Here is a 25046-nt window from a genome sequence, read left to right as displayed (position 1 = left end):
AAAAGCATTAACACATGTTATAACGCCTAACAAAACAGACCAAAACAAACCCTAAGGGTGACAAAACCGATCAAATCGAGGTCCAACAACCATCTTCAAAGCACGAGGCAAAAGAGGCAAAGGGGAGTGGCAACAAATCAGAATCAGCAAGAAGCACGACGAGCAAAGGACAACAACCCAAGATTGAAAACCCCCTAGCAAATCAGAGTCAACAATGTCACAATCTACCCTGCCTCACCTGACCAGAAGCAAAAGGAGAAAAAAGGAGCGCATCAAAACCAATCAAAACCCACAACACCAAATGTCTCAAACCCAGTGAAGTTCAGCGAACCTGACGCACTACTCTACGGAACTGCCCTGCATCACCAAGACTATGAATCAACTGTCGTAACCGGTGGAATGGCTTGGGGGGGACCCCAACCACACCCAAAAACACCAAGCAAGGCACACTGCATTTAACTCAAACTAAACTAATTTCAGTCAGTTACTTTAAAACTTAAGTATTTAGTACTCAAACTGTTATTTTTGAATCATGTTGGCTTCTCGTATATACGCACACATATATATCTCCCAAGAGCTACCTCGACGGGAAGAGTTGTGTATGGGTATTAGGTTAAAATTTTGATTATGGATTTTATTATAAATGAGAAATTTTAAATAAATTATTCTATTTTTAATTTACTTCAATTTTAATCGTAATATTTTTTTTAAAGCAAAGAAAATTTTATTTAAATGGGAGAAGTATATGAGGACAACCCCGTCATTAAGTCACACAGAGTCATACAAATTTTAATCATAATCTTTAATGGATACACTCACTCAAGAACAAAATAAAAATGGTTTTCCTACTGTAACAAAAAAAAATGGTTTTAAATTTTTAACATAGGGTTCTCATTGCAACCACATGAATAATTGAGACTGCAGTTTTAAGTTCAATTTTAATTATGGGTGGTGTTGAGAGATAATGGAATTGAAGTGATTTATATTGGCCTCAGCCTTCAGGACAAAGCACAATGATTAGAGGGGAAATTTCTGAGAATCTACCAAAGAATGCCAGGTGGGAGTATATATTTGCATGAGTATAAGCATGTATGTACTTTTTAAGCTTGAAAGTGAGAATGCTGATGCCAAAGTTTCATTAACCACTATAAGAAAACGTAAAATAAAAGCAAATTGGTGTTATTGAGCAATTTAGAATTGAAATGGCTAAAGAAAGATGAATGAAGAGAAGTGCATGGAAATTAAGGGCCCTTTAATTAGGGAGCCTATAATTTTCTGCAAAGTTTAGGGAGCAGTCATCTCATATGCAGTTAAACTAAACACGTATATCTTGCAAACAAAGTTTACAATATTATTTATTGCAACAACGACATGCAACCACGTCCATGATGGATTTTTTTGTTTGTAACACCCCTATTAGGTTATTTATTATTTTATTTTAATTAGTATTATGGTATATGGTAATTAAGTGATTTTGTTAGATAATTAAGTGATTATGTGATATAGATAAATAAGGTTTTAGGGTTTAGTGTGAGTAATTGAGAGTGGGGCCCATTGTATGGCTATTTAAGGGTTAGGAGTGAAATAGAAAGAAAGAAAAGGAAAAAAAAATAAGGATTAGAAGAGAAGCAGAACAAGAAACACGTGAAAGCAGAGAAGGAGATGAGAAAAGAGGAGAAAACTTAGAACTGATCTACAAGAGATAAGAGTTTGAATTTATGTTTTATGGATTGGTATGATAGTGGATAATGATAGAAAGCATGATTTAGGAACCCTAGGTTGCAAAAATTCCCAAATTGAAATAGTTAGGGTTTGGTTTTTAGATGATTTTGGGGTAGATGATAGGCTTGCATGATGCGCAGAAATTTACGTTCTCTTGTACCCTTTTTCGTGCTATGTTAATGGCCGAATTTGAAGAAGTAGTCTTCATAAAAGTTGTAGGTTTTTCTGTTACGAAACTTTTGCCACTGGTTTCACGTCATTCCGACGTCTGTAGCTCGAGTTTTGTGTATTTTAGTGAGTATAGGTTAAGCTGTCCAGTTTCTTACGAACTGCGGTTAGTGTACGATTTTTCCTAATTTTTGTACTTCGAATTGTGACTTGAAAATTTATAGAGGTTTACAAAACGTGTATACGGAACCATGATAAAAATATTAGATTTTTCTGAGTATATTTGATAATTTACATCTGTTTAATAGTTCATTAGATGTGTGGTGCGCGCACATGGCGAGTTGCGCAGGAAGATGTCGCAAGATGTCGCGACATGGCGAGTTGCGTAGGGAGATGTCGTGAGATGTCGCGACATGGCGAGTTATTCAGCGACATGGCGAGTTGCGTAGGGAGATGTCGTGAGATGTCGCGACATGGCGAGTTGTGCAGTGAGATGTCGCGAGATGGCGAGCATGAGCATGTCGCGAGTTTTTGGGAAAATTTAGAGAGAAATCCAGTCTTTAGGAAATAGTTGCAGAACCTATTATATATGAATTATATTTAATTTACATCTATTTTTAATAATCATTATATGATGTTGTTTCTGAATTGATGTTATGTTTGAGATGCTAAGTTGTTGTGATTGCAAGTTGTATAATTGATAACATGTAATATGTGTTTTGTGCAACTGGTGATGAATATGCTAAAATAATTAGGACTTGGAGATGGTCTGAATATGCATATGTTAGTTGAGTTTTGCACAATACACTGCATAGTTGTCAAGAGGCAATGTTTGCTAGTTCTCGTGGAGGCTAGTGACTTGTCCCAAAACTGGAGTGGTTTTGAAGCCTAGAGCGAGGGCTTTATTGGTGGTTATCTGTCTGGAGTGGACGCGGTGATACCGCTAAGGATAACAACTTTGGTACCAAAGGCATTTGCACGGGTCTCACTTGAGTCATATGTGTTATGGTGATATTTTTGGAGAGATTTGATGTGGTGGTAATTAGAGACTATTATATATGTTCTAATTGAGCTATAATTTATGGAGTATTTGCCATAACTGTGAACTTGATTAATTATGTTAAAATTACATAATTTATTATTTGTTAGTGAATGTGAGTAATTTATGTGGAGCATGGATAAGCTTTTACATTATTTATTATTATGCTTATCCATATGATATGAGTTCTCACCCTTCTGTTGGAATGATGTTCTATGCGACATCGCTCTGGTACCGAAGATAGTGGAGCTTCTCGCGAGGGTTAGTTGGAGGAGCTAGTCTTTCATTTACGGTTTAGTTAGGGGAGTCATGCTCTGTTATGTAACACCGGGAAACGTTTAGTTTTGTACCTTGATGTTAAGAGTTACCTATGAACTCTCTTTATGTTAAATTTTGGAGTTGAAATAAATCCGCTGTGCTATGCATATGATGTTGCGATATTAAAGTTGGAAAATTTATATATTTATTATGAGCATGACAGGTGTTTTGATTTATGTTTCTGGAGAATAAGTGTGACACCCTCTGTGTTATGCATTTTACTCTGATTTATGATATATTATTATGCGGGGTTTAGAGGGTGTTACATTGTTCATGGAAATTAATTAATTAATTATATTAATTATCAAGCTTATTGAATGATTTTTCAGAGGACTGCCCCATCTTGAAGGTGACATTCTAACCATGAGACGTAGATAATTAATTAGTTTTGGCCTGGCAAGTCTTCAGAATCATAACTAGTACTACTAACTAATCCAAATCAGTAACCCATAAAGCTCAATGTGTAGCCCTGTTTTAATTAACAAAGGTAGGTTTGCAAATTAAGGACAAACACAGAAACAAAGTTGCTTGGGTTTGTCTACCGTAAACAATTTATGCCTTCAATGCAGAACAGAACGTCCCTGATTTGAAAAGAATGGTCGTTTTTCAGATACAGTTTGATCATTCGTGGGGTCGTGAGAAAAATATGAAGAGATCCTCCAACTATCTGATCGATATTATCCACATAATGTAGGTTTAGAATTATAATATATGATCATAATATTTATTCACTCTAACATAATAAATTATATTCTCTATGTTTTTCATAACTTACTTTCATTCACCAAAAAAATTATAAGTTATTCAATTAATTAACTCACATGAATTATAAAAAGAGTTTAATTTTGATGCACCGACGGTGTAAAGTTTTTTTACACCGTCAACCAATCAGATTTCAAGGATGTGAGAAAATCTCTCTTTTCATTTAATTTCATTAATTGACGTGGCATATCTTTGAAATCTGATTGGTTGACGGTGTAAAAAAACTTTACACCGTCGGTGCATCAAACTTTTTCTCTTATAAAAATTAGTTGTTGGTTTTAAATTTGTTAAAAATAAAATATGTGCTGATTTTCTTAAATTACCTCCATTGCAAAATCAAAACAATATTGGAGATGCGGGGTATCGATCCCCGTACCTCTTGCATGCTAAGCAAGCGCTCTACCATCTGAGCTACATCCCCATAACATATTAATACATTGAAAAATGACCATCTAATAAAGAATCCAATGTCTCTTTTCATATGAAGTATGAAATATTCTTTGATTTAAAAATATTTTTCATATTTTTTTCTATCTATTCTCCCTATTTATTACTATTTTTTCATGAGTAAATTATCCCTAAACTATAAGTATTATTATTATTATTATACCCAGCTTTGTACTAATGTTTGATATAAATTTATTCTGGCTCCCTATCAAGATGAGTGTCCATTTTTCAAAAAATAAAGGCTTAAAGGGTCAAAAGGCCCATGAAATTACAAAGAGAATCGGTTCTAGGATCTAGAAAAAAATTTCATCAAATTGGGTCCCTAATTTTTTTTTTAATTCAATTAAGGCCAAATGTTGCCACGGCTCAATTTTGTCCTAATCACCGTTACCGCGTGGCTTTTTTATTTATTTTTTAATTAAAAAAATTAATAAAATTTTAATTTTGATTCCAAGTCAGTTATATAAGCAGAAAAAAAAAACTTAATAAAATCCTCAGAAGAGGAAAGAAGAGCACAGAAGAGGAAGAAGAACACGATGGGTTTGATGGTGTTGGAAGCTATGCTCCCTCTGGGAATAATAGCAGGAATGCTTTGTGTCATGGGAAATGCTCAGTACTACATTCACAAAGCTGCTCATGGCCGAGTCTGTATTCACAAAGATTCAATTTTTCCCAATTTTTCGTTACAAGCTTCGATTTTGATTTGTGGGTATTTTTTGTTTCCATTCTTTGTTCTGAAAAATTGGATCTTTTTTCAGCCTAAGCACATCGGGAATGATATGTGGGATGTCGCCATGCAACGAAGGGACAAGAAGATGGCTTAATTGCACATTTGCTCCCTCATCTTTCACCATTGTGCAAAGTCTCTCCCTCATGTTTAAAATGAGCAGATTCCCTCCCTCATGTTTCAAATTGTGTTGTCGTTAGCTTTCCATCCAATTGCTAACGGTGGTTGCTATTTTCACCCCCTTTTACTATCTGCACCACCCACAGTGAATTACAAAAAATAAAAAAATTAAATTGATAAACCCTAAAAAGAGGAAAATTAATCAGATTCAATCAACCAAAAAATACTCAAATTCTTGCTCCATTCCAAAACTTTCAGAATCATCTCCTTCCATCAAATTTCATGAATCATTTTCCTCCTTCAACATTAAAAATCCAGAAACACAACCTCCTTTAATCAATTAATCTCTCTTCATTATCTACATTAAACTCAACAACAAAAATTGAATCTGAATAGAATAATAGTCACCAGCACATGATACAATCAATAACAATATAGCAATCACCGAAAATGATGAAGAATTTTGAAGCTACACACCATGAGACGTGAAATGAAATGAGTCAAAAAGAGAGATAAGAGAGAGTTGCTAATTGGAACTGATGAAGAAGATTGAAGGGCCCTCAAGTCTGAAGTCTGAAAACTACAGTGCAGTGACAGTGACAGGGTGAATCCTTTGAATATCCCCTAAAAAGTACTTGGCCTAAACACCAGCATCGTCTCCCAATTCCCCACCCCACCGCAACCAACAGATCCATAACAAATTAACAGCAACCCCACCCCACCGGATTGGAGAAGTTTCTCAATGCTTTGGGCTTCGACCAGAGCTCGGCGTTGGGTTCTGTATCTAGTGGGTCGTTTTCCTGGCGGTTGGTGTGGCGGTTCCGCTGGTGGCTCTGTGGATGGGCAACTGCTCTGAGTGCGAGATCTACGAGCTCCGCGGCTGCGAGATGGTGATTGTCACCTTTCAGGCCACGCTCGCTGCCGCCTTCTTGCTCTGCCTCTCCCATAACCTATGTGTTCTTGTTGTTAATACTCATCTTCATCTGGGTTTGAAATCTTTTGGGTTTGAAAATTGAAACAAGAGAGTTGAGGATGAAGAAGGAGGAGAAAATCAGAGATGGAAGGGTGGTTGTGGTGGTGAGTGGCGCTGGTTGAAGGGGAGAAGAAGGGTGGTTGTCAATGTGTGTGTGGTTAAGTGTATATGAGATTAAATTTGGGGTAAAAAAAATCTATTGGGTTTTTTTCTTGTATACTATGAGGAAGATGAAGATCATGAGGGAAGAGATGAAGATGATAGATTTCTGGGTTTTGAGTTTTTTATTAATTTTTTTTCTTTAGAAATTGTGTAGGTGGTGCAGATAGTAAAAAATGGGATGAAAATAGCAATCTCCGTTAGCTTTCAGACGACTCACTAACGGAATGGGCATATTTGCACAAATTAATACATGAGGGAGGAAATCTGCTCATTTTAAACATAAATGAGAGATTTCGCACAACGATGAAAGATGAGGGAGCAAATGTGCAATTAAGCCCAAGAAGATCGTGGACCAAGCTTTTGCTGCTCCTTCGAATTAACAAGGTACCCACTTTCATCAGATTTACCTTTTTTGATGCTCAATTGCTCTAACAGATTTACCCATAGATATCTTTGTAACAAATATTTTATTTTGTTTTTAACAAGTATTTTAATTTAAACTTGATGAGGTTCGACCTTTCTAAATGCAGCACCACCTTGAAAGTTCCTTGTTCTTCGCTCCCTCAGTTTGTATTCTATGTTCTTCGCCTTCCTCTTCGATCTTCGCCTTCTTCGTCGATCTCTGGAGGTGTTCGTTGTGGCCGTCGTTCGAGTGTTCTTTGGAGGTGTGAGTCATTTAGGGTTCAAATTGGGAATGAATAGGGTATAATTTGAAGCTGAATTGTGATTATTAGATTAGAGATTTGATATTATTAGTTTAAATTATTGTTTACATTAGGGATTTTATTCAGTTTTTTTTTTCCTGCTTACATAACTGACTTGGAATTAAAATTGTAATTTTAATTAATTTTTCTAATTAAAAAAAGCTTAAAGGGTCCAAAAGCCTCTGAGATTACAAAGGGAATCAAATCCAGGACCTAGAAAATTATTTCATCAAATTGGGTCCCTAGAATATGTTTTTTAATTCAATTAAGGACAAAGGCCGCCAGATTTCAATTTTATCCTAGTCAGCTTTTCCATGTGGCATTTTTTATTATTTTTTAATTGAAAAATTATAAAATTTTTATTATTTAATTCCAACTGATAAAATAAAACCTTAATAAAATCTTAATATAAACCTAAACTTAAATAAATCCCTGAACTAAAATCTTATATTTTGTGTCTGGGTTTTACCCCTCACCGCAGTCCCACCCAAAACACCACACCCACCTCCACCGCCGCAACCCATCCAACCCCTCGCCGCTTGCAACCCTTGCCCCCACCGCTGCAACCCACATCCAACCCCACCCTTTGCAACTCAACCATTTTATCCTTCTTCACCTATGAATTTTGCTTAGTTTTAGCACATGAAGTCAATTACAGAACAAACGTATCATGTTGGATCCCCTAGCTTAGGGGCATATCAAGCATCACCTTTTCCTTCCACCGCTGCAACCCCCATCCAACCCCCGCCGCTTGCAACCCCTGCCCCCACCGCTCACAACCTCCACCCCCACCGCTGCAACCCACATCCAACCCCACCCATTGTAACCCAACCAAAATCAAGAAACCCAGAACCGCCACCGCTCACAACCCCCACCCCCACCACTGCAACCCACATCCAACCCCACTCATTGTAACCCAACCAAAATCAAGAAACCCAGAACCGTCACCGCTCACAACCCCCAGCCCCACCGCCGCAACCATCATCCAACCCCACCCATCGCAACCCATAAACCCTCACCCACCGAAACCCAGAGCCAAGAACCCTCACCCACCGCAGACCCACCCAAAACACCACACCCACCACCACGCACCCTAGATCCCAGATCCACCAATCGCACCACCACTGTGCACCCTATCCACCATCAGGCTAACCCTCCTTCATCTCCTCCAATCGTCGCCACTCCCTCACTACAACAAAAACGCTTTTTACCGGCAATAAAAACTCCTTTTAGCGGCAATAAATATAGCCGCTAATTCTTTTACCGACAACCGCATCTTCGCCGGTGCATCGGGGGTTGGTAAAGGATTTACCGGCCGTTATACCGGGCGCCGGTAAAGACGTCAAGAACGGCCGGGAAAAGTCACCATCCTATAGCGTCCATACTTGCCGGCATTTACTATTGCCGCTAAATATCATAGTAGGCAATGTCTTTATTATCTTATTTGGTGGCGGTTTTAGACCGCCAGGAATGGATTTCATAGCTGCCACAAACAAAACATCCCTCAGAAATATCAAGAACTAAAACCATTGCTTTCAAGCAAAAATAAACTATTCCTACCGATCTATATACATACCCATGTAAGACTACATGTCATAAGAGTAATAAAAAAGAGTCGTAATTTTTCGAACCACACATCTTATAAGAGCACAAAATGGCATAGAGATGATTAACAAGCTTCAAGGGACTAAAACTAAAAATACAGTTTTAATGATTTAGTCACTCACTCGATTTAAAAAATGAATTAAAGCTGAAAAATCTACTATTAATCAAGATAGAAGGAAACAAAGTGAAATGTGAAGTTTCATGCAAGTTATCCATGATATTCAAATCTTTAAAATCAGTTTTCACAGGGCACTAAACAGAATCTTATACCATGTTTCTGCTTATAACTTCTATCTACAAACTTCTGAAACTTGCTAATTAGCAATAACATGAGATTTATTCAAATATACCTAAATACAACATGCTAATTTTCATGGTTCGTGATGATGACACATCTAGCCCAAGAACCCTCGCAAGTACATAACCAAAGACTGACAAGTCTAATAAATAATGAAGACAATCCACAACAGAGACTGACCTTGACATACAACAATGGCATAATAAAATGAGAATCACAGCTAAGAGCCACCTACAAGTTAGAAGAATCAAATGCAAGATATTGAAAAACTAACCTCACTGTTGGCAATCTCTTCTTTATGTCTTGGTAAAAAAATATTACAGCCACCTGTCAAACAAGAATGTGGCCCAAAACTATAAATTTATATCAATTGAAGTACCTAAACATAGGATGCCCTATTCTTATCCATGTTAATGTGCATGTGGGTAAGAATAGGATACTTTCTTCCAGATTCAGCCTTGAGAATCATTAGAATGCAAATCTAGCTTGAAAAAAAATTAACACCAAAACTTACCTTAAAAACTCTGGGTAAAGGTGAGGTTGAAGAATCCTCATTTAGACCACCTCTAAGCTCTGTTTCTGGCTTCCTTGGCCAATACCTAAGGTACTTATCATTTTAGCTACGCTGCACAAGGAGGCTAGTTCACCAAGAACCCTTTCTGCTTCTGATAAAAAAGATAGTTAGTGTAAACACGTTAGAAAAAAAGTAATATGATGGTTATAAGTTATAACCCTGAAGGCTACCTCCTTTAGATACAAAGTATTGTCAAATTAGAAAAAAAAATGTAACTAATTAGAAGAAAACCATAAAAAATGATGGTGATGACCCTGAAGGCTAGTGGTATGTAACATAAGCTAATAATAAAACTGCATCCCCTAGTTGCAAAACATGTATATACCATTGTTAATAAGAAGACACAAACTAGTAATAAGAATGCATGAACTAAATCAGCTCAACCTTGAATACTCTTAACCTGCATGCAAACCCCAGTGAAGAGAAACATTTGAAATCAACAGGCATATCAGTGAAGAGAAAACAAGGATATAAAGAGAGGCGAAGAATGCAAAAACTTACAACCTCATAGGTTGCTTTGGAAATGTGTCTTTCCACTACTTGTCACACCGTAGGAAAACACAGTTCCTACAATTATTATCATGTTAGCTTCCAAACTCAGCTAACTCCATCAGTCACTTTAAAACTAACCATTAAGCGACAATAAATTAACCATGTACATGTGGTGTGACAAAGTAATCCAACTAAAACATTAAGCATCTGAAACATTAATGGAGAAAGTCTCATCAGTTAGCATTGAAATAAGAGAATACCATGATAAAAACCAAATAAATTTAAAGAAACTTCAATTAGAAACAAAATAAGAGAACCCTAAACAGACAAATCTTAATAATGGACTAGTTCTATTATGTTATATTGTCATATTTCAGGGTTCCTCAGCTCAAACTAGTTCTACCTTCACCACTTAAGAGGACAATCCCAATGGCCATCAGCAGAGGATGAAGAGTTTGCAGTTAAAGTACACAAGAAAAATGAGGCAAACAATTTCACTATGAACAATGGAAAATCTAAATCATCCAATACAATGTTATCAAACAAGAGAGGTTCCCATCAACTTCAAAGTAAGGACCCTTCCAGTATTCAAATAACTACTACAAAAAGAGGTTGCATGGGGCACAAGTAAATCAATTAGAGCAATGAAGCATGTAATTGTACACTCACTGACTCACACATTTAGAGAGAGAGAGAGAGTACCATGTCTACACTGACTGATTTTCCATCCAGAGCCAAAATCCCAGTGCAATCTCACAAAACAAAAAGTTAGAGGAATTAGCAATGAGGATGAAGAAACATTATTCAAATCAAACAAAATAAGTAGTTAAATTCACAACAATCAATAGTAAGAAGAAACAATAAGAAGCAGAGTGGGCGCAGCAATAGGAATTGAAAGAGGAATTAGGGTTTGATGGAACACTCAATCGTGCTCGTACAGTGGAATCGGGTAACGGCGAGTTCCTTCAATCTATGGGGCCTGGATCACCGCTGCGACAGAGGCGTGTTCATCGGGGAAGGGAACGGTGTGGCCGCAGCCGCCACGAACGCCGTCGCCGCAACCGTCGATAGTAGAGGGAAAGAGGGGTTCGGAGGAAGAAGAGTGAGGGCGAAGAGAAGGGAAGAGAGAGCGAGGAATGCTTGGTGAGAAAAATTTGAGGGAAACTGTTCGCGATACTGAGAAAGAGGATTCGAGAAAGAGTAATGGCCGGCATACATTTACTTATTACCAGCCTATCATCAATTGCCAACACATATCACCCACCATCTCAATCTCCCTCCTTCTTCCCTCTGTGCCTTATCTCCTTCTTCGTGGTTCTTCAAATTAGGTTAGATTTTTTTGTTTTTGAAAAGAGATTAGGTTAGATTTATTTAGTTTTAATTAGTTTAGGATATTGTTCAGATTAGGATTTTATTAAAAAAAAATTCTGCTTATTTAACTGACTTGGATTTAAAAATAATTTTTAATTAATTTTTCTAATTAAAAATAAATAAAAAAGTCACGTGGTATTGTTGACTGGGAAAAAATTGATATGTGGCAACATTTGGCCTTAATTGAATTAAAAAAAAAATTTAGGGACCTAATTTGATGAAATAAATTTCTAGGTCCTGGAACTGATTCCCTTTGTAATCTCAGGGGCCTTTTGACCCTTTAAGCCTAAAAAAAATAAAAAAAGTCACGTGGTAACGGTGACTAGGACAAAATTGAGCTGTGGCAACATTTGGTTTTAATTTAATTAAAAAAAAAGTTTTAGGGACCCAATTTGATGAAAAAAATTTCTAGGTCCTGGAACTAATTCCCTTTGTAATCTCAGGGGCCTTTTGACCCTTTAAGCCTAAAATAAATTCATTTTTCTTTCTTAATCAATATTTTAAAAGCATTTTTTATTGGTAGGAATGTTTACAGGTTGGATTAGATCGGTTTTGAAGAAAGAAATCACTCAATTCAATCTTATTGATTTTTCCATTTTATCATCATCTAATGTATTTGTCTATAAATTTAAATCCAATAATATCTGACTCGTTAAATAGAATTGGTTTTTTATTTTTATTTTAATTAAATTTGAGATTGTAGTGTATAAATCTAAAATTTATATTCTACGTAATAAATACAAGGATAAGTAATTTATAGTATAAATATAACATTAATAAATATCATAAAACATAAAATAGCTAATAGTTTAAAAAATTATGATTATTTTTTTTTCTCTCTTTTTTTTTTGGTTGCAAAGAAGGGTCAAAACCCCAAACAAGAAAACAAAACACTAAGGCACAAGAACTCCCACAGTAGGGAGGTCTGAAGAACTTAAATCCTTATCAAGAAGCAAGTGAACTTAAATATCTTTGATGCATATTCTTTATTTATTTTTTATAAATGATTATGTGTTGTATAATAAATATAAAAACATGTAATCATGTAATAAGCATTAATGATGTAATATATGTGTAAATAAAATTATACATATTTAAATGATCGGTTTGGATTATAAGTTTGATTTTGAAAATCATATATGAAGTCATGTCGAATTCAATAAAAAAAATATGGTTTTTAATTTGTTTGGTTATCAGCTTAATTAGACTTTAGTTTTTTACATCAATTTTTCAGTTTTTACTGAATTGAAGCAGGCTATAAACACTATCATTTATTAGGGATTTGATGTTAAATAAATATCTTTGTAATTATCAGTGAATGAATGAATTGGCGTAGGCCCCTTGAGGGAATGGGTATCTTAAGATTTGTCACAACTTTAATGAGCACATTTCTAAAACCCGGCTTTTGTGGCTTACAGGAATCTTACTGAATTGAAAGGATTAGGTGGTGGTGTGGTTAAAGATATTACGTATGCAAAGGCAAAGCATGCTTCCTTTTTCATTTTCATTATGTAATTAACTCATGGCAAAGACCTTGGTGACTCATTTTCATGTCATGAGAGCTTTTTTTTTGCTAGAAAGCTAACTAGCTAAAAGCTTGTGTATAAAGCATTGGGGATATATATTGATATTGATTAGTAGTGCTTGAGCATGAACAAAAACACTTGAACACCACATTAGTAAGTGGAGGAAATTAAAGTAGCTTTTCATCTGGCTTCATCTAAGTGGGATTTTCTAGAGTTAGTAACACTTTAAGGATTCCATGTAATCAAAAAGTTTAAAGTAAAGAAGAAGATGCCTTGCTTATTCAAACAAAAGCTTTTTGAGGTGGGAATTTGGCATCTTCTCTGCATCACCTATATGACCAAAATGGAATCAGTGGTGACTGGTGAGGAGAATTAAATGGAAAATATTACATTGGGGCGGTGCCCCTCTCATCATAAGGACCTATATATTTTGATAGCCTTAATTTATTATTTTCTGTGGAACGATGTGTCTTTTATAGAGCAATTATGTCAAATTAATAATAGGTACCCTACAACGGATTAATATTCTTCCTCAATAATATCAAATTTCAGTTTTAATTTTTTGGAGTTTATTTTTTTTATTTCCCTTTTTAATATGTCACAAACCTTTTTTTATAGTGAAGTGTAAACCTCTTACTCTTACCTTAATTTTTATTTGTACCTGATCGGGGGAAGCCGACCAAAATTACCCAGGAAGATGTAGGTATTGAGAAGAGTAACGGGATCTGAGGACAAAGGGTCTGGTGAACTAGGAGGGTGTAGGGCGTCGAGGGTCGTACGGAGCTTATTAGGTCGGAAGTCTTAATTGGTGCACCCGGGAGGGGGACCTGCAGGGACTCCAATGTCAAAGTTAGTTCAGGGCCTTAAGAAATATTTAGAGTGTGTGAGATTATGAAAACGTACATGCTCCATGAGAGAGAGGGGACCTTTTATGCTCCCCTTTAAGGCTGAAGGGTCCTAGGGGAGAGGTCATGAGAACCTACGTTACTAGGGGCTCCCTCACCGTTGGATCTTCCTACAACCTCTGTCGTGTTCAGAGATCTAAGGGCTAGGGGTTCCTAGTATCTAGTAGCTAGATCTGGGGCTAGCTGTCCTACACGCCACCGTGAGTGGGGCCCAGGGTTGGTGACGTGGTGGTTGGGGTGGAGACCAGATCTTTCACCCAACCGGTGACGTTCGTCCCCAGGGTGATCGGGGTCTAGGTGCTCGGCGCGTCCAAGGAAGTCGGTAAAAAGGTGATCGTCCAACCGGGGCTCGTTCGTTAGTTCATGTCTGCAAGGGTTGCAGAGTTTGAACTAGAGTGTTTCCTAGCTACAACCGGTCATTGCTAAGTGGGTTGGGTCGGCATAGGTCGATCGTCTATTCCCGGAATAGTACCTCTTAATTAAACATTACATAAAATTTTAATCTATTTTATTTTATTAAGTCTATGGAGAACAAAAATGTAGAAATTTGTTGATTATGAAGATATTTTAATATATAGGATGATGGAGTAACAATAAAACATGATATATTCGACTATTATTATTTTTTCTCTATAGTTTCTTCTTTTGAAAAGGAAATGATGGTACAATTCTTCTACTGGTAAAAAGGGAGAACCAACGGCCTTCTTTTTGCTTGATTGGTGCTCTTCTGCCGACTGACTTCGTCTCTTCAAAAAGCAATACCACTTTCTTTTATTCTAATCTAAACTTGAAAAAGGAAGCCAAAAAAAAAAAGGTGGGAAAAGGCTAAGGAAAAGAGGGGAGGCACGAAAGTCTACTTGCTTTGAGTGCAAGAAGCTACCAAAAAACTTTTCTAATGGCTCTAATTTCTTTCCCAGTTGTGAGTGATTTGCTTTTCTCTGTGTTTGCTTAAAGTTTGACCTTGATGACATGATTTTCGTCACCTTTTTACATATCTTAATAAGAGCAACTCCAACGCTGGTTTCTTAACCCAGTTGGAGTTGCTAAGAAACCGTTTCTTATTTTTTGCAGCATTGGAGCATGTCTAGTTGGCAGTTTTGGTTTCTTAGCAACAGTGCAGAGTTCCTTGTGGAAGAAACTCTGCTTTTTGGTTTCTTAGATTAAAAAAATGATATTTTCTCTCACTTGCTTCAACTGAATTCAGAGGGAAAGAAACAGAATGAAGGAACATCAACACATCAACACAGTTCTTGTTCTTAAACCAGAATTTCAGAAATTTTATTCAACAATAAAATAATTAAAAAATTATAATGAAATGTTCAGAAGAAAGAAGATGAACAAATTTATTTACAAAAGATGAGTTTTTTTACATAGAAAAAAGATAAAAAAAAATATGATCTTGACTGTGTGGAAGAACAAGAGCTCCGATCCGGTCGTTTTTGCTCCGATCTGGAAGGGAAATGAGAGAAATTCAATAGAAGAGTAAAGAAACTGACGAAAATCTACAAAATCAACATAAACTTACCTCAAATCGGCTTGCATGTGTCAAAGAGGGGCGGTGGAGGCTGCATCGTGGCCGGAGCGTGGCGTGGCAGGAAGAGACCGTGAGTGGGTGAGCGAGAAAGGAGGAAGAGAGCGATCGGAAGAGGAGGAAGACAGTGAGTGGGTGAGCGAGAAATCAAATCTACTCCTTTGCAAGCTTCAAGGCTTTGAAGCTATGAAACATGGGCTGTGGGGGGCGGATCAACGCTCTATGGTGGCGGTGGTGGTTGTTTGGTGGCCGGTGGTGGTGGTTTTGTGGCCGGCTGGGGACTTAGAGACGTGGACCAGAGGTGAGGGAGATGAAAAATGGAATTCAAGCAGAGAGAGGGGGAGAGAGGAAGGAGACGGCTGATCAGAGGTGAGGGAGAACTAGGGTTTCAAGTGGAAGAAGAGAGAAAAGGGAAATTTATACCCAGGTGACCGGTTCACCCGGTTTTTTGCCCGTTTGAGCCCTGGTTAACCGGCTGGAACCCGTTTTTTTTACCATTTATGCATATTTTGACCGGATGGGCCGGTTTTTTGTCCATATGGGCTCATCTGATCAGCCCAATTTATTTTTTTAATTTTAGCCCAATTATTACTATTTAATTATAATATTGGAAAATTAAAAGAAAATCATTTAATTTAATTATATTATTAATTTAGTATTAAATTATAAATCTAAATTGGGTGAAAATAAATATTATAAATTAATGTGATATGGTGGGACACATGTGGGACACTTGTAATAGTAATTTAAGAAACCATGGGTTGGAGCAAAATCTGCTTCAGTTTCTTAGGAGTTTCTTAAGTCTGATGTGGCAGTACGGGCCCACAAGAATAGTGCTAAATAGTGCTGAATAGTGTGTTAAGAAACCAAATAAGAATTTTGGGGTTGGAGTTGCTCTAAGAATAAAAGGCATGCTAAGGTGGGGTTTGTCTTGCCATAGTGAAAAGTACCTTTTGCCTCATTATATTCCATCAATTACCCTTTGTGGGAAACCTTTTCTCCCTCGCCTATTGATCATATATAAAATGGAACTTGTGGGAAGCTGCTTTTCTTCTTCATTTTCATAATTAGTTTGTTAATGTAATGAATAGCATATACATGGAAATTATGGAATATTATTTAAGTACAAGAAAATGATGAGCAAGATACAAAGAGAGTCATGGATGACATTCAAATATTAAGGAAAAGGAATTACAATAATCAGTACCATTAGAATTTGAGAGATCTAATTCTTTTTAAAAACTAGCTTAGATATGATGACTTTCTTCTTATATATAAGGATTACCTTTATCATAACTCTAACGAATTTGAAACTTCTAACAAACTCATGTACTCATGCCCGGGACAGAACAATATTTGATCGAGTGTGGGATATTTTAAGATTGAACATAAGCGGAATGGTTCATGTATAGGAGATTTTCGACAATTAATCTAGAATAGACTATAATTACTATATTTAAATCTGGAGTATTAACCAAAGTTTTAAGATGATATAGATAAAATGATAATTTGTTTAATCCACTATACTAAGTTGCAATTTTTCTTATGTTTATTATTTTCAATTTATTTTGATTAGCTTATACAGAAGGAACCTTGAAATGGAATCAAAGGGTGCAGTAATTGGAATCATCATATTTCTCTATTATTGGTGGGGATGCATTGGAGTGGAGTTGAAAGGCTTTTCTCATATGAAGAAATTAAACTAACTACGAAGCAACAACATCTTTTGACAATCATACTGAGATAAATCATTTAGAAACATAAATACAAAAGAAAAGGGAATATTGAAATTGAATGTGCGGGAGAGGGAAAAAGTAATTATATTGATGGTTAAGATAAGAGATATGGCTAAGATCAAGGAAGAGAATTTAGATATGCCAAATGATTGAGAAAAGTGTCGCGTTAGGATTGATGAAGTCACCTATAGTCTTTTCAAATGGAAAAAACTAATTACAGCATCATGCATGCTTAAGAAGTATACATAGATGCTAGAGACAAAACAACCAAGCTTTTTTATGGTACAAATTAGTATGGATTAGCTAAAATAGTGGTCTATGCGTGGATCCATTAGGTTTAAATTAAATTTCAACCCCTCTCTGTTTGTGTGTTTTTGAGCTTGGGGCAAAGAAAGAAGTGTGAAGGGAGAGGTAAATTGATGTTTAATCATTTTATTGATGTTTAATTTGAAACATTTCAAATTTGTATTAATATATTTAATGGTGTACTTTTTCTATATGCATAATTAACAGTGATTCATCATGAATCTGGTCCATATTAACCTAGGGCCGTTTTATATATAGTTGGAGAAAATGGAGAAATAAGAAAAAGTTACGGGCCAAAGCATATACTCCGTGTTGCCTTTAGCGTTTGTATTTTTCTTCCATTTTCTCCTAATAAAGTTTGTATTCAAAATCAATCGAGTAAGGTGCCCGAATCGTTTGATATGGACAAAACATTGTTTGACAATCTCTCAGACATTATCATTGTGCCTTCATATTATTTATTTTTAATTTTTCTTCCCACTCCTTCAGTCTTATCTCTATAAATCAATTTCATTTTGTCATTATACAAGATGATAGGTGAGCTTATTTCTTATAGTTATGGTTTATGGATTGAGACGTAATCATGTCACATGACAATAGCAGGGGTATTTATCGGTTCAGATCAGCTAAGTTAATAATCTGAACCAAACTACTGTGACTCATTCGAATTCGTTTGATAAATTGGTTCATTCGTTCATTAGCCCGAACTAAACAAATTGATATTAATTCGACTCTCAAACTTATTTATTTCAAGCTAATCAATCTGATCATCCATTTAAGTTTTTTAATGTACGTTCAAACTTTATATTTATACAGTTTAAACCATATTGTTTATAATTTTTCAATTAAAGCAATTGCATGTATTACCCTCTCACGCTGTTATTATTATTGTGCTCACCTCTCATCTATTTTATAACACACATTAATGATAAATCTTAGGTGATATCAGTGCAATTGTACTATTTTTTTTATAAGCAAAGTTTACATTAATGGGAGTACAAGGGGTACTCAACCCTTAATATATAATAGAGTCAAAACTCAAATAAAAACAAAGAGCACTGCAATTGTACTATTAATAAACATCAGCGGAGGTTAGTGCAAATCCAAATAAAACACTAGTGGTTAATGTCTTGCTAAAAAATATAGGGAGGGCACTGCAATAATAATAAACTTTAAGGGAGGTCAGTGTAATTTGCTCATACTAATTAGTTTTTTTATTGGTAAATGTTAGCTTTTTTTTACGGGTACAAATGTTAGTTGTTAGTACTTACACTACTACAGAAATGACATTTTGTCACGTCTCTATTGTCACGGTTATAGGCGAAACCGTGATAATAGAGCAATTACCACGGTTATAAAAGGAACCGTGGTAATAGGTAACAATATTTTATTAATTTTTTTATGGACCGTGACAATAGAGAACTTTACTCTTCAAATTTTTTCAGAATTTTTCCTAAACCCTCTCTCCCACTCGATCTCCCACTCTCCCACTCGATCTCCCACTCTCCATCGGCTCGTTCCCTATCTACCACTGCCGCTGCTCTGTTCTTCTCCCACCGCCGCCGCCGCTGCTCTGTCCTTCTCCCACCGCCGCCGCCGCTTTGTTCCTGATTCCGTCTTCCACCGCCGCCGCTCTGTTCCTGCGTCCCTCTTCAACCGCCGCCGCTCTGTTCCTGCGCCCCTCTTCCACCGTCGCTTGCATTTTGCCCACAATCTGAGGTATTCACTTCCCTTGTCAATATTTGTTTATATTCCCTTCCTTTGTCAATTCTTCAATTCCCTTACTGGTTTAGACCTATGACTTCACTTTAGTTCTGATCTATTTCTAAAATCCCTCCAGAATCAAATTTTAGTTATATTTTTTCGTTCCCCCAAATTGGGGGGTTTTGGGGAATTTGGAACTTCCAAATATGGAAGGGCTTACTTCCTTTCTCCCTCTCTTGCCCTCTCCTTCCCCTCAGCCACCCCTCCCTTCCCCTAAAGACTCCCAAACACACCCTAAGAGACCAATATTAGGGGGGAAAACAGCTTGGAGGACCAAATCCAAATCAAGTAAACTATAAGAACTATTTAACCTAAAAAAATCAAGCGTTCGGAAGTCTTGCTGAGACTCCAGACACATTTGGAAATGGGTTAGGGTAGGTTGTAGCATTGTCTTTTGGTTTGTATTCTTTGGGATGGAGTACCCCTAGTACTCCATATTAATCCAATTTTGCTTACCCATAAAAAAAGAACATGTTTGGAAAGTTTATGATGTTATCTGACCAGAATTGCTTGGCCTGGTCTTGATGATTTATTATGAATTGCTGTCCTGCACCTTCTTTGAGTGCTGATTTTTTGTGTGTAACTGTATTGCTATTTTCATTGTAAATTCCCACTTGTTCTTTTCTTTTTTGCTTGTGTATTTGCCTAATTTTAATTACTCTTGTTTATTTTGAAGGATTAGAATTGCAATCAGTGTATCCTGCTTGGGAATCGGAAAATTGCAGAGGAGCAAGTGCCACGGCTGGAGCTCATAGTCATAGGCAAAGTTACTTGGTTGATTTGTTGTATCAATTTGTCAAAAAGGTATTTTGTTTTACATCTTTGCTTTGTTTTTCCTTGCCTTACCTTCATTTCAGCTTGATTTGTTTTTCCTTGCTTTGTATCAATTAAGTGAGTTTTGACATATGGTTCAGAATTTAAGCTGCATATGTATACATAAAAGCTAAGTTCCTGTGAGCAAAAGAGATAACTGTGTACAGTACATGTTGACAAATAGAAATAGAGAACTAATTGAGGCCAGGTCAACGGAGGCTTATCATGTGTAGTTTAGTTCTATGTCTATTGTTTAATTTGTGTCACCTTGTGTTTGGTTATCTCATTTATATGAGCTCATGGCAACATATGTACCCATAAAAGCTAAGCTCCGGTGAGCAAAAGAGATAACAGCTCATGTTTACGGGCATCTTGTTCTGCGTAGGACTTTTGTTCTCTTTCTCTATTTTTTTTTTTGAATGAGTCTCAAAGCTGTATGAATTTGAAATATGTGCTATTTAATATGTGGTTGCGGAGTCACTTTTCAGGGTTGGTAGGCCTTATTAGTTATAATCCTGAACCTCTTAGACATTGTTATTTGAATTGATTGAATGAGCTGTTATTTAACATGATATTAATTCAAGTTGTCGAGCAGAATCTTCTTGTTGCCAATAAAATGCATACTGGAGATCTGATCTGAATAATTACAACTTGTGAAAGGTTAATAGGGAGTCTAATAAACTTTTCTATTTTTGACCAACATGATTCTTGAGCACCCACAATCTAAAAAATCAATTTAGTGTACTGTACCACCCATTCTGTCGTTTCTGCTTTTAATTGCTTGCTAGAAATACAAATTCATTTCCTTAAGAAAATCAGTTTTGATCATCGATCTGAGCTTATATTTGTTTAAAATTTTAGTAAAATAGAACTCAAAATATGACATGTGTAAGACCCAAGTTTTTAAGCTTAGAATAAGTGGAAGAGATTTCCATTTACGATTAGGCTTGATGTATCACGAAGGAAAGACTTGAACAAGAGTTTATCGGATGAAATAAATTTACGAAGGAGAAAGTTCAGGAAAAGTCAAAGGATTGTATCGAAGTCGATTTAAGTTATAGCACGACTATTATCCGTTTTAAAACCTAGGACAAGAACCTTAGGAAATCAAACTATGTTCCACCCTTGGAACACTATAGGAATAAAGTTTCCAAAAAGTTCCACCCTTGGAACACTATGGGAAAAGTTCCAAAAAAATTTCAGAGAAATGTTAGAACTTCTCTTTTTCCATATATCACAACCGTTTCGAGGCGAAACTCTAGGATCTACGAACGTCCGATTCCAATCATCGGAAGTTTGCCGAAACCGAAACCCTGGTATTTCAAAACCCTAGAATCAACCGACGATGAAGACTTTTTCTATTCATAGCTTCAAATGAAGATTCCACACGCGTACGCCCACTCTAATCGACGTTCCAAATCTTTCTTCAGAAGGAAGTTTCTGCATCCGAGGTCAAAATCATAAAGTGCATTTTAAGCCGGTAAACATTAAAAACAAGCCTCGAAAACCAAAAATCATACTGATATTTCTTCGAAGAATTAGAAGATTCAGCGGGAAGAATATCGTGTCTAAAATACGTTGGAATCAGTAGGAAGAAATCGGGATCGCTCTTATATTTTTATCTTAACTCTATGAGTTAAATCCTCCGATATCTAAACTAATCTGTACCGGTTTACAAAATATCTATTCAACCTTATCCAATCCTTGATAAATATCTATTCATACTTATCCAATCTTTGATAAATATCTATTCATACTTATCCAATCTTGATAAATATCTATTCATACTTATCCGATCTTTGATAAATATCTTCCATTTCATTCCCTATAAATATGTGAAGCTTGAAACAAAAACCTCACAAAACACACACACACAACCCGCGGCCACAAGAGGAGAAAGAGGAGAAGAGTTTTTCGCCGATTCTTGCCTGATCGTTCCATAGTTCGTTGCTACGCGTAGGTCTCAAGGTACTGATGCTAATCCTCACTTCTGATCGTAAATTCTGCCGCTTTTCTCTATGCTTTTCTGTGCTCTAAGTTTTGAGGTTTTTACAAAACTATCTAGATAACTTCATCTTTCTATCTAAACTTATTCCCTGCGTGCCCCTGAGCATGTTTAGCGGATTTCATTTCGCCGATTCTCGCCGAATTGCCGCCGAATTTCAATTCTGCTCATAATACCCATGTTTGGCTAAAGTTCCAACCTTTGGGCTTAAAACCCTCGACTGAGTTTAGCGTTAGTAAGATTAGTCGTCATAATCGTCGTTGGTATCAACCCCATCTAATTTATTTTTCGAAATTCTGATTTTGAGTTTCCGAGCTAAAAATATTGACCAAAATACCCCTGCGACAGTTTTCGATTCGATAATTTTTCTGAGAGTTTCCCTGGCCTAGATATCGCCTAAGAATACCTAGGAATCGATTTAGATCGAAGAAAAAGTTCGGGAACCCTATTTTTTAGAGTGGCCGAAACCTATTGCTTAGGATACCGTGTCCAAAAATAATTTTTGGGTCTCTATGACCTGAACCATTACGTAGCTCTTTCGATTGTCGAAATTTTGGCGCTGGTTTCGTGTCATTCCGAGTTCTGTAGCTCGAGTTATGCTCGTTTTAGCGAACGAAGTTCTGTTGTCAATTCATGCCTTAAGAGGAACTCTGAAGCTTTAAAAGCTTTCTTTCCGGTTTCGATTAGCGTTATTAGATAGTGTTACTTCTAGTAGGGCTTGTGTTGATGATTGTGTTTCCTTGTTCTAGGTTCACAACTTCCATGCCCAACTTCTACTCACGAAGGTAAGGGTAACTCAGTTTTAGAGTGTCTTTGAGTCTTGCCTGCTTTTATCGCACTGCCTGTGTTTGAGATGAAGATGTTTATATTGATTGGCAGATGATTATGATTATTATGCTTGCTTATGTTGACTGTTTCTGAGGCTTGTGCCAAATGTTTTCTGAAGGCTTCGGCCGAGTAAACTTATTGAGACGTGTGTCTCCGTTTTCTGAGAGGCTTCGGCCGTTTACTGGTTTCTGTCATTACTGCTTTCTAGTGGATATGGCATGGTTATTGTTGATACTTGACTTGGTTATTGGATTTGGGAGTTGTTGATTGACTTGGCATTTAGGGCTTGAACTTGAAGTGGCAATGTGGTGGTGATTGTCCCACGCGATTGTCCCGTCTTTTAAGGCGTTATAAAGTGGCGGTGTGGTGGTGATTGTCCCACGTGATCGTCCCATCTTTCGAGATGTCCTAAAGTGGCAGTGTGGTGGTGATTGTCCCACGTGATTGTCCCGTCCGTAGTGGCGTTAAGTGGCGGTGTGGTGGTGATTGTCCCACGTGATCGTCCCGTCTTGAGAGACGTTGCTGATCGATCCATTTTGGTAGAAGCATATAGTTGCATTATAGGGAACTAACACCTACCCTATGTTGTTGGATTTTAGTTATTAGTTTATTGATATCTGAATTGATGTTATATGTTAGGTTGTCGATATCTGAATTGATGTTATAAGTTAGGTTGTCGATATTTGAATTGATGTTATATGTTAGGTTGTCGATATCTGAATTGATGTTATATGTTAGGTTGTTGATATATGAGTTTAGTTATGTTGTTGGTTTATTTACCATGATAGGTAGTTAAATTTGAATAGCATGATTTTCTCTTTCATACATGGTAATGGTATGGAGTTAACCCTTTCTATTTGCTACTTGTTGTTTGGGCGCTTAACGCTATTAGGCGATGGAGAGCCTTCCGCTGAAGCTTAGCCGTTCGAGTTAGAGACCGTGACCGTGGGCGGTCGTGTAAAGGTGGATGAAGCAGTTGCTTCTTCCTTTTGGTGGACTATGTCCGAGTTTCTTTCCCCATCTGAAAACTCTGTTGTTTAAACTTTATCTTCGCCACTGTTCCAGTGAGCGTACTTATTTTGGAAACCTGCTTACGATATTGTATGACACTATTATTATATGTCGGGAACGGGTTGTTGAATAAAGTCTATGTTATGTATTCAATTATGTTCAGTGTTTCGAAAAGGAAAAAAAAATATATTGTGTTTTCTTAGGATTACGAAATAGTCCTTAGATTTTGTTAGGTAACTAATGTGACTCCTCAGTTGAGAAATTGGGGCGTTACAACATGAAAATAGCAATATTGGGTGTTGGAATGCAGTAATATTGGGTGTTGGTTGTGAGCCACTACTTGATTTATTAATATTATAATTTAACATGTCTTGCTTGTAGGGCACATTGGGTGTTGGTTGTGATTAATGCCACTACAGGGACCTTATTTTACTTGGATCCTATACATGGTAGTTTGAATCAACGCAAAGTCATGAAAGAGATGTTTGATAAGTAAGCTTATATAGATCTACTTGCTATGTTAGTCATGCTATTCAAATATTTAATCATGAGTTTTTCATTCAATTTGTTAGTGCAATGATGATCTACCGTGCTAATTGCAATGACAAGAGGATTACATGGTCCAAAGCCAAATGGAATACTATAAAGGTATACATATTTACATAACTGAAAACAATTAGATCTACCAAATCACTGATATATATTATATTTGTTTTTTGTAGTGCCCTGCTCAAACAAATGATATAGATTGCGGGTACTATGTACTAAGCTTTCTAAAGGAGATAATTGCGCACAAAAAATCTACAATTCCACAAGCGGTATGGAACTTTGACTAAATTCTTAATTTTTCCTATTTTTAAGTGTGACTCTAAATTTTGTTACTTTTACCATCATTTTGCAGTACTTCTCCGATTGTCAATTTGGCTTCTATGATGAGGATCAACTAAATGAAATTAAAGAAGAGTGGGCTACTTATGTGTTAAAGAAATTTGCCTAGTGTGGGCTATTTGGTTTAATTCCTTGTGAGAGTATGGACTACTTATGGTTAGGAACTGTACTGCATGTTTTTTGAGAGTATTTGGTTCAAACAGTGTACTGTACTGGCTAGTGTGAGCTATTTGGTTTAATTCCTTGTGAGA

At 36.5% G+C, this 25046-nt stretch overlaps 1 protein-coding gene, 4 long non-coding RNA genes and 1 other non-coding gene across 6 annotated transcripts; 3 read left to right on the top strand and 3 right to left on the bottom strand.

Moving 5' to 3' along the window:
- Positions 1 to 4357: 4357 nt before the first annotated feature.
- On the bottom strand, positions 4358 to 4430 carry TRNAA-AGC (transfer RNA alanine (anticodon AGC)). Its single transcript has one exon. It is a non-coding gene; the product is annotated as a tRNA-Ala (tRNA).
- A 227-nt stretch (positions 4431 to 4657) lies between these two features.
- On the top strand, positions 4658 to 5280 carry LOC130713195 (NADH dehydrogenase [ubiquinone] 1 alpha subcomplex subunit 1-like). The gene has a single exon (XM_057562985.1). The coding sequence runs from the start codon at positions 4993 to 4995 to the stop codon at positions 5278 to 5280; it is 288 nt and encodes a 95-aa protein (XP_057418968.1). The 5' UTR covers positions 4658 to 4992.
- Positions 5281 to 5777: 497 nt separating this feature from the next.
- Positions 5778 to 7210, top strand: LOC130715803 (uncharacterized). Its single transcript, XR_009011784.1, has 2 exons — positions 5778 to 6822; positions 6969 to 7210. It is a non-coding gene; the product is annotated as an uncharacterized LOC130715803 (long non-coding RNA).
- A 1037-nt stretch (positions 7211 to 8247) lies between these two features.
- Positions 8248 to 11193, bottom strand: LOC130715804 (uncharacterized). Its single transcript, XR_009011785.1, has 5 exons — positions 11050 to 11193; positions 10814 to 10863; positions 10004 to 10186; positions 9560 to 9710; positions 8248 to 9372 (listed from the first exon to the last, which is right to left on the bottom strand). It is a non-coding gene; the product is annotated as an uncharacterized LOC130715804 (long non-coding RNA).
- Positions 11194 to 15236: 4043 nt separating this feature from the next.
- Positions 15237 to 15922, bottom strand: LOC130714339 (uncharacterized). Its single transcript, XR_009011259.1, has 2 exons — positions 15439 to 15922; positions 15237 to 15362 (listed from the first exon to the last, which is right to left on the bottom strand). It is a non-coding gene; the product is annotated as an uncharacterized LOC130714339 (long non-coding RNA).
- Positions 15923 to 19846: 3924 nt separating this feature from the next.
- On the top strand, positions 19847 to 24637 carry LOC130713977 (uncharacterized). Its single transcript, XR_009011097.1, has 3 exons — positions 19847 to 20054; positions 24289 to 24399; positions 24480 to 24637. It is a non-coding gene; the product is annotated as an uncharacterized LOC130713977 (long non-coding RNA).
- The last annotated feature ends 409 nt before the right edge of the window (positions 24638 to 25046 follow it).

Source organism: Lotus japonicus, chromosome 4, assembly GCF_012489685.1.
Source record: "Lotus japonicus ecotype B-129 chromosome 4, LjGifu_v1.2".
Classification (NCBI taxonomy): Eukaryota; Viridiplantae; Streptophyta; class Magnoliopsida; order Fabales; family Fabaceae; genus Lotus; species Lotus japonicus.
The sequence above is the reverse complement of the archived record's forward strand: the minus strand, read 5'-3'. Positions and strand labels throughout refer to the sequence as shown.

Excerpts from the sequence above, each read along its gene's own strand:
- LOC130713195 (XM_057562985.1), top strand. The coding sequence starts at position 4,993 with ATGGGTTTGATGGTGTTGGAAGCTATGCTCCCTCTGGGAATAATAGCA.